At 36.1% G+C, this 9,635-nt stretch overlaps 1 protein-coding gene across 1 annotated transcript in view; it reads left to right on the top strand.

Annotated features, from left to right (window-relative positions):
* Positions 1 to 2,206: 2,206 nt before the first annotated feature.
* The window catches only part of IL13RA2 (interleukin 13 receptor subunit alpha 2), a gene marked incomplete at its 5' end in the record, with an annotated part of 19,569 nt that continues 12,140 nt past the window's right edge, over positions 2,207 to 9,635 (top strand). The window contains 3 exons of the mRNA XM_007949974.1: positions 2,207 to 2,393; positions 3,538 to 3,683; positions 5,640 to 5,784. Of these exons, the coding sequence (XP_007948165.1) occupies positions 2,207 to 2,393; positions 3,538 to 3,683; positions 5,640 to 5,784 (478 nt within the window). The remainder of the gene's footprint in view (positions 2,394 to 3,537; positions 3,684 to 5,639; positions 5,785 to 9,635) is intronic.

Below are 9,635 nucleotides of genomic sequence, written 5' to 3'. Positions count from 1 at the left end.
TTATGGCCTAACATATGGTCTATCATGGGAAAAGTTCCATGTGCATTGGAGAAGAATGCATTGTGTTGCTGTTGGGTGAAGTGCTCTGTAGATGTCTATAATGCCCAATTGGTAGAGTGTATTATTTAGCTCTTCTGCATCTTTATTGAATTTCTTTCCAGTTGTTCTATCTTTCAAAGAAAGTGGTGTATTGAAATCTCCCACTATGAGAGCGGAGTCATCTATTTGGCTTTTCAACTCTTTTGAAGTCTGAGTTATGTTTTTTGGGGCCCTTTCATTGGGTCCATAGATATTTATTATGGTTATATCTTCATGTGGATTGGCAAATTCTTAAGATATTTTGCATCTAATTAACTTATCTATTAATTCAAGAAATATTAAGCATCTACTAAATGCCAGGCACTGTTCCAGATAACAAGAATACATATGTAAAGAAGACAATTGCCTTCTTGTGCCTTCTAGTTCATGTTTAACATAATTTTTTGTCATATTAGTGATATAGCAAGGAATAAATATTCACATTTCAGAGGTTTGAAAATAATGGTACCATTGGGCATCCCACTGACATACAATAAATTTATATAAAGACCTCAAGCCTTCCAAACTCTAGTCAAGTGAACTGACCAAGAGATTACAATTTTGCAAACTCTGCCTAAAGTAAGTACTTTGCATAAAATGAAGTTAATAGAGCTCTGGTGGCATAGTGCCTAAAGCATTTGGCTGCTAACCAGAAGGTTGGTGGTTCAAACCCACGAGCCACTCCTCGTAAGGAAGACTGGGTAATCTACTTCTATAGTGATACTGCCTCGGATACCCAAGGAGGGGTCGCTATGAGTCAGATCCAACTCAACAGCAGTATGTTGCATTGTTGTTTTGTCGAACCTCATCAGCTGCTTTATTTGCCTCATTTCAAAAGGGATTCAGGCTGTTTTCACAGATAATGTTACATTTTTCATTGTAAGCTGTCTTGGTTCTCTAGTGGTGCTACAACAGAAATATGACAAGTGGGTAATTTTAACAAATAGGAATTTATTCTTTTAAGTGGCACAATCCCAGCATGAGCAGACAGCACGGCCACTGGTTTAAGTCCAGGAACTAGAGATAAAGACTTGGCCAAATGCAGGATCCAGATGTGCCAAAAAACTAGAGACTTTCCCCAAAGTTTCTCCTTATGTACTAGAAGCAGACCACACACGGAAGACAACCGCTTAGCTGCTCGTACCAGATTCCACCATGGGGATGATTACAATCTCATCATAGGGAATAACTACATCCAGCTGCCCTGTCACTATCAAAAATCATGGCCCAGCCAAGTTGACACACAACCTTAACTACTACTACATAAGCTATTCATTAGGAAAATGGATCATGCATTTGTTTTGTAAATCAGTGGGGAAATCCCCTTTAATTCCTATTAACTTTATTACTGGAAAGAGGTTAACTTTAAAAGTTTTGTCAACATTTCTTGTCTGAGGGAATGGGAAATTAGATGTTTACTTGCCAAACAGCTTTTTCTTTTTTTCTTTCTTTCTTCCTTTTTGCCTTCGTGCTGGTCTTTCTGAAGGAACTCTAGTAGTGTAATGGTTAGAACATTTGGCTGCTAATCAAAAGGTCAGTGGTTTGAACCCACCAGTTGCTCTGCAGAAGAAAGATGAGTCAGTCTGCTTCCATAAAGATTTACAGCCTTAGAAACCCAATGGGGGTTGCTATGAGTCAGAATTGACTCGATGGCAGTAAGTTGGGTTTGACTTGGTTATCCTTTCTGAGGCTTGTCTCTTGGTGTGTTGTAACCTCAGAGCATTTTCCTTTTATTAAACGTAACAATATTTTGTAAGTTTACCTTTAAATCTGCTTTTATTTTCTAAAATAGTTTCCCCAGACAATATAAAACATGTGATACAATCTAAAATGGTTTGTATAAACCCAAGGTTTCTTGATAGGCATCTTCATCTTTTATTCACACACCCTGCACATGTCTTTGAGATTTTATGAAGAGTCCTATACAATGTAAGCTCCATGAGTCTGTTGTTCTTACTTGTGTATCCCAGCACTTAGCATAGAGTCTGGTATATCCTAAGTCCGCAATAAATATTACATGCTATTAAATGATTTTTAAAATTAATGTCATATCTTAAGATATTTTAAAATAGAGCACCCTGATACTAGAAGATACTATTAAATACAACTCTCACAACATTGTTTTTACAGGTATGAGGGCTTGGAACAAGCAATACAGTGTGCTGAATACATGAAGGCAAATGGAAAGAATGTTGGATGCAGGTTTCCCTACTTGAAGTCATCAGACTATAAAAATTTCTATATCTGTGTTAATGGATCATCAGAATCCATGCATATCAGATCCAGCTATTTCATTTTTCAGCTTCAAAATATAGGTGATATAAACAAACAGTTTCAAATACATAGTTTCTAGTTTAGGTTACTTATACCCACATGACAGGAGAGACAGATAGAGTGAGAGTGCCCTAACAAAATGCAGAGCCAGGAAAATTAGGGCCAACAGAGTGTACTGGGAAGCTCTTATTAAATATAAAAGTATGGAAAAGAAGGAAGTAAATGAAGGATAAATTGCCATATTTATTGAGAAATCACAATTTCCCAGCTTCAAAAAATTGACCTGCTACACAGCACTTTTGTTAAAAGTTAGTGGCGGAATAATTGTATAATTACATATTCCCAGGCCTCAAAAGACAAATAATGGAATATTTTCTGAGACAGTGTTCTCAGTTCTAACAGTTGCAAGAGTGATAGGTCCTAGAGACAGCCAGAATTGAGTTGAATGGTGTGGATCTACCACTTTCTAGCTGTGTGACTTTGGGCAAGTTACTTAACATCTCTGTTTCAATATCCTTATCAGTAAAATGAGAATAATACAGGACCACCTCATAGGTTTGTTATGAGGCATGAATGTGATTATGATGTAATGTCCTTGATACAGTACTTGACACACTGTAAGCACTAAATAAGAGTTAGCTATGAAATCTGTGGTGGTGCAAATGGTTAAGCTATTGACTACTAGCCAATAGGTTGGCAGTTGGAACACATCCACAGGTGGTTCAGAAGACAGGCCTGGCAATCTGCTTCCAAAAGGTCACAACCTTGAAAATCCTATGGAGCAGTTCTTCTCTGCACACATGGGGTTGCCATGAGTTGGAATTGAGTCAATAGAAACTAACAACAACACCTAATAGAAGTATTCATAGTTCTGGATGTGGTTCTTCATGCTACAAAATGGAAAAAGGATTGTAATCATTTCAGTCTTCAAAATTCTGACTTTTCTCTTTAATGTTTGTCAATATGTGACTTACCAAAAAAATTAGTTTCCAAGATAACCAACTTTTTCATTAAACTTTTCTGTTGGCAAACAAATTTTATTTCATTTCACATCATAGGGTATAGTCTTCAGTCACCTAGTTTATCCCCAGAGGCTTTCGTTACTAGGTGTCCCCAGGTTTTGATAAGGGCTACTGCTAGCCTGCAACAACTTTCAGGTTGAAATTGTTTCATTTTGCTTTTCAGTTAAACCTTTGCCACCAGACTACCTTAGTGTTACTGTGAAGGATTCTAATGAAATGATCCTGAAATGGAGCATTCCCAGAGGACCCATTCCAGCGAGGTGTCTCATTTATGAAATTGTATTAACAGAAGATGACACTACTCGGGTGGTATGAACATTGCATTTATTTGGGACAATCATAGATGTAGCTTTTAAAATAAAATAGTAAACATCACGACCTAAATCAGTTACTCTATACATGAGAAATATATCTTGGTTAAATTTCCAGAAAAGTCAAATAATCCAGTAGACAAAAGAAAGATGCTTGCAATCTAAAAGCATAACCCATCATACCAATTTTAAAGCTAATAGGACCTTAGAGATAATCTAGTCCCTCATTTCCAATTTTGTGTCACGAAATTAAAGTTGCCATGGGCCTAAAATGGATTGTGAGGAGGCTTCAGGTAAAAACAAACACACACACACCAAGATCACTTCTTGAGGAACAATTTTCAGGTAAAAATGAGAGCAGAGTCTGAAAGGCAGCAAGAAAATTTCTTGTGCCAAGGGAAGAGGGGCTGATAGAAGAAGGTAATGGTTGCAAGATGAATTCCTCTCTAGTATTAACAATGGTGATGCCTTTGACCCTACATTGCTAATATGTTTCATTTACTCATTGGTTTCCAGTTTACAGAGTGGTCTCATGGCAACCCCCATTGGATTTCCAAGGCTGTAAATCTTTATGGAAGTAGATTGCCTCATCTTCCTTCCGCAAAGCAGCTGGTGGGTTAGAACCAGTGACCTTCTGGTTAGTAGCCAAATGCCTTAGTCACTATATCACCAGAGCACCTTTAGAGAGTGGTGGAGACAAGTAAAAAGAGCCCTGGTGACGCAATGGTTAAGCGCTCAGCTGCTAGCCAAAAGGTTGGTGATTCCGACCCACCAGCAGCTCAACAGGAGAAAAAACCTGTTGGTCTGCTTCTGGAAAAATTACAGCCTAGGGAACCCTATGTGGCAGTTCTTCTCTGTCCTATAGGATTTCTATAAGTTAGAATGGACTTGACGGCACACAACAATAACAGAGACAGGTAAAGGAGCCCTGGTGGCCCAACAGTTAAGCACTCAGCTGCTAAGCAAAAGGTTGGAGGTTCAAATTACACAGTACTTCCACAGGAGAAGAGAACTGGTGATCTGCTCTCATAAAGATTATAGCGTAGAAAACCCTATGAGGCAGTTCTACTCTGTTCCATGGGGTCACTATGAGTTGGAATCCACCAGAATGCACACAACAACAAGGTCAAGGAGACACACCACCAGTTCTAATCAATTTATTTCATATACAAATGAGAAAACATTCCCAGGGAGGTGAATTGATGTGCAATCAAATTAGAGAGCTAGAACTAGAATCCAGGTCTGATTCCTAGTCCACTTCAGTTTTTCACTGCATTGTGCTGGTTCTCTAGTAAGTTACAATAAAAGAGAAGCCATTATTTTGGATGACAAACACTCTTCAGCTCTTTGGAGTATAGAATAGACTAATGGCTTCAGTGATTTTTTTTTTCCCCTTTGAGATCATCTGGCCTTGTGATATTTTTATACCGGAAAGGGTAGTTTCATACCAAGCTCGGGGCACTGTTACAGATTTGATGGCAGTCAACCAAAACAGCAATAAGATAAAAACAGACAAACAAAATTTTATGTGTATGGGCTCTATAGCTTCCATAGAAACAACATTCTTATGATTGCTCTGTCATTTGCTAACTTAGTGTGTATGTACCATCTTCGAGTTTATGGAATCTGGAAAATTTGACACTAATCCAAATACTGAGGTTTCATAAATACCGCAGCTACTTAGGAATTTTGCCCTGTCTCATGAGCCCTTTACTACAAGTAATCCATTATCATTGAAGAAAAAAATGAAAATATAGATAAGGAAGAGGAAAAAAAAAAAGAATTCACCACCTAGAGAGAGAATCACTGTCAGGATTTTGGTATATATCCTTCTAGTCTTTTTGATGCATATATTTTATATAACAAAACCCACCTTGAAAGGGACAAATCAAATGTTATCTGTCTAGCTCCAATTAGATCAAATGATGGCAACTTATTTTCCCTTGGCTTTCAGTCTACCACAATCGACAATGAAATGTACATCAGGAGAACGTTAAATAAAAGCCACCAATTGTGCTTTTTAGTAAGAAGCAAAGTGAATATTTATTGCTCAGATGATGGAATTTGGAGTGAGTGGAGTGAAGAACAATGCTGGAAAGGTATGAGATAAAAGAACAGTAACCAAGTAACTGGAGCTTTTTGCTTGCAAAATTAATTTTCTTTCAGGGTATTTTATAGTGATGGAAATCAAAATTATACTGTCTAACAGGGAGGGTACATTAGCAACCACCTCAATCGGACATAGATTTATTGAAAATCTAATATTCAGTCAGAATGCAGAACTGTTTTACTTCTATTATCAACATTCTTGTTTTTTTCTGATTGTCAGGAAAGAGAATATGCTGGTTTTTTAAAAAATGGGACTGGATCCTAAATTTTTATCAACATTTTTTACTTTCAGTTTTCAAGAGAATAGAAAACTTTACTTAAAGCAGGAATAGGTCAGCATACACTTATGTTCAAGTGCCTAGTAATGTACCTAAGGAATACTTTTCTAATTAAGATGCCATGGTATTTAAAATGCATATTTCACTCACTTCCAACACTGATTTAAAATGATTTATAATAAAAGGCATATTTAAATTAAATAGAAATATGTCCTATACAGCCTAGAGAGTGTGAGAAAATATGATTCTTCTTCACAGTATTCTACCAGCTTTAACAATGGAAATTACTAGCTCTTGTTCGAAGTTGAAGGAAATTAACTCTGCATTGCTTTTTCAAAATATAGATATAGATGGAGCTTTCGATACGAATAGAGATGTGATACAGACAGATACTGCTGTTTGTTTCAATCACTCATCTCCTTTCATGTAGTTTCACTTTACTTAAAGCGGCACTAGGTCAGCATACGCTTGTGCTTCAGTGTCTAGTACCAGACATTGAATAATGTTGTTTTCACTATTATCTTGCTGTGAATGTAGTGATATTATTATTCCCTTTCATTCATCAAATATTCATTAAGGATGTATTATATATCAGATGACTATCAGACACTGGGAATATAGCAGTGATGATATCTCTGCCATCATAGAACTTATATTCTATTCTTGGGTTGGGTTGAGATAAACAATAAACAAAGAAGTCAAATACATCATATAGTCACTAGAGAGATATGGAAAAAAATCTGGCAGAGAACTCAGTTGACCAAGAGATACACGGAATCAGAAAAACAGTTTCTGGTTCTGTATTTTTGTCACTGCTCTAAAACATTTGGAGACTCTATGCAACTGTCATTAAGAAAGGAATTTTCTGAATTGTATCTAGTCATAAGTCAATGTACAATCTAAAGTGGATCTGGCAAAAACACCCTTCATTTTTTTTTGCCACATCCTCAAAATATATATCCTTTTATGTGTTTTATATACCATCTTAACAATGATACTGATTACCGAGATTTCTTTTGACCTGATGGGTTATCTTTTGACAGAATCTTAAACTTAGAGATTAGGAACAGAGAATTTCATGAGCTGCACGTAGTCACGGTATATTATGATTATGATTTTCCCACACTCTCTAGGTTTTTTAAGATATATTTCTATTTAATTTAAATATGCCTTTTATTATAAGTCATTTTACATCAGTGTTGGAAGTGAGTGGAATATGCATTTAATTACCATGGCATCTTAATATATCATCTTTATATACAATCTGAACAATGATACTGATTACTGAGATTTCTTTTGACCTGATGGGTTATCTTTTGATAGAATCTTAAACTTTAGAGAGTAGGAACAGAGAATGTCATGAGCTGCATGTAGTCATGGTTCTTTTGGACATTTTCTCCTGGATTTTTTAAGTTATAGAAAAACAGGGCAGTAGTTTTTTTTTTTTTTTTTATAAAATATGCTCCTCAGGTTTGACACTTTTGTATAGAGATAGCAAATGGCTGCCAAAATATTATTTGCAGAACTTTAGGAAAGGAGCCTCCTGCCTTCCCACTGTTACTTAGGATGGCAGAACATTCATATTATCAGGGACTCCACTGAAATATTTTAGGAGTGTATAACATCCTAAGGAAATAAGACAAAGAAGGGAGGTGGAAGGGAAAGGTTGGAGTGTTGAGTCTGGGTATAGGATTTAGGAGGCTCTGAGTTGGAATTGAGTAGAAGGCAACATCCCCCTCCCCCGGTATTACTCCAAAGTAAGTGGGAGATAGAGGTTTTGGAAGAAAAGGCTCTGGTTATATTTAAACTTTATTTGGAGATTGCTCATTTCTTGCTATGCAGAAGAACAATTAAAACCTCATCCTTTCTCTTAGTCTCTAAACTGTGAGAGAACATTAAAAAGGTAACCTTTCTGCTCTGGTGGCATAGTGCCTAAGGCATTTGACTGCTTAACCAGAAGGCTGTCAGTACAAACCCATCAGCCACACCTCTGAAGGAAGACTGGGCAATCTTCTTCCATAGAGATACCTCCTGGGAAACCCAAAGAGGGGTCACTATGAGTCAGAATCAACTTGACTGCAGTGTTTTTTTTTTTTTTTTTTTTTAAAGACCAGCTCCATCACCCAGACAGGGACTTTTATTGAAGACCAGCTCCTGCTCACCATAATAGCATATAAAATAATATAAACATTTGACTTATTGATAGTTAAGAGACATAAAGGACATATTTGTCTAATCACTTGGCTAGTATTTTATCATTTTGTTGTTGAATAAATCACAAGGTCCTATTTTAAACAAAATCTTGTCAGAAAATAAGACTTGTGCTCTGGGGAATTTTTTTTTTTCAGTGAAAAGAATAAATGTCACAGTTTTGTCAAGTAGTTGTTTTATATAAGTGCAAAAATGAAAGAGATGCTATACTGAAACCTATCTGTAGTATCTCACCCCTGGCAATTATGGCAGCAATTGACAAGTTTAACTTGGTTTTCTATCATTTCCTAACAGATTATTTATAAAATAATTAAGTTTCAAAAATAATTATTAGGAGGAGGATCCAAGATGGCAGACTAGACAGATACACTGTGCATACCCTCTACAACAAAGACTCGAGAAGCCAAGTGTAATGAATACAGATGACAATTCTGGAATGCAGACCTTCAAACAAAATGATAAAGAAGTACAACATCACCCAAAAACCTATCATGATATAGAAGTGTCAAAAATAAAATAAACCTACATGACTGAAAATAGGGAACGAGAAATATTAATTTGTACAGACACTAATAACTACAAAGCAAAAAGAGGGAATAAATGATGTAGTTATAGAACTTCCAAATGGAGAGGAAGTCAAGATGATATCAAGATTGAACAGACTGTTTTAAACTTGGGAAGATAATAATAAATAACAAGGTAACCTCAAAGATAATTGATAAACCTTCTCACAAAAATAAAGAAGAAAATCATGAAGTCTCAGTAAACACTACAGCAATAGCAGGGAAGGAAATGATAAGAAAATCCATAAACAAAATAAACTCAGAAAAATATATTGAACAAAGAAACCATCAACACCACGAAACAAAGAACACAGCAAAAGGAAAGCAGGGAATTCATAACTATCAATAATTACACTGAATATAAATGGGTTAAATGAACCAGTTAAGAATAGCAGAATGGATAAGAAAACATGAGCCATCAATTTGCTGTCTACAAGAGATACATCTTAAACATACAGACAAAAATAAAAACTAAATATGGAAAAACATATATCAAGCAAATGACAACCAAAAATGAGCAGAAGTAGCAAAATTAATTTCTAATAAAATAGACTTTAAGGCAAAAACCAGGAAAAGAGGCAAGGAAAGACATTATATGATGATTAAAGGGTCAATCTAATAGGAAGACATGACCATAATAAATATCTACATACCCAATAAAAGAGCCCCAAAATACATATTGTTGTTGTTGTTAAGTGCCGTCGAGTCGTTTCTGACTCATAGCGACCCCATGCACAGCAGAACGAAACACTGCCCGATCCCGCGCCAGCCCCACAATCACTGCTATAC

The sequence above is a fragment of the Orycteropus afer genome, unplaced genomic scaffold (assembly GCF_000298275.1).
Source record: "Orycteropus afer afer isolate SDZICR_OR568_19922 unplaced genomic scaffold, OryAfe1.0 scaffold00259, whole genome shotgun sequence".
NCBI classification, from domain to species: Eukaryota; Metazoa; Chordata; class Mammalia; order Tubulidentata; family Orycteropodidae; genus Orycteropus; species Orycteropus afer.
This window is presented reverse-complemented; position numbering and strand designations above follow the sequence as displayed.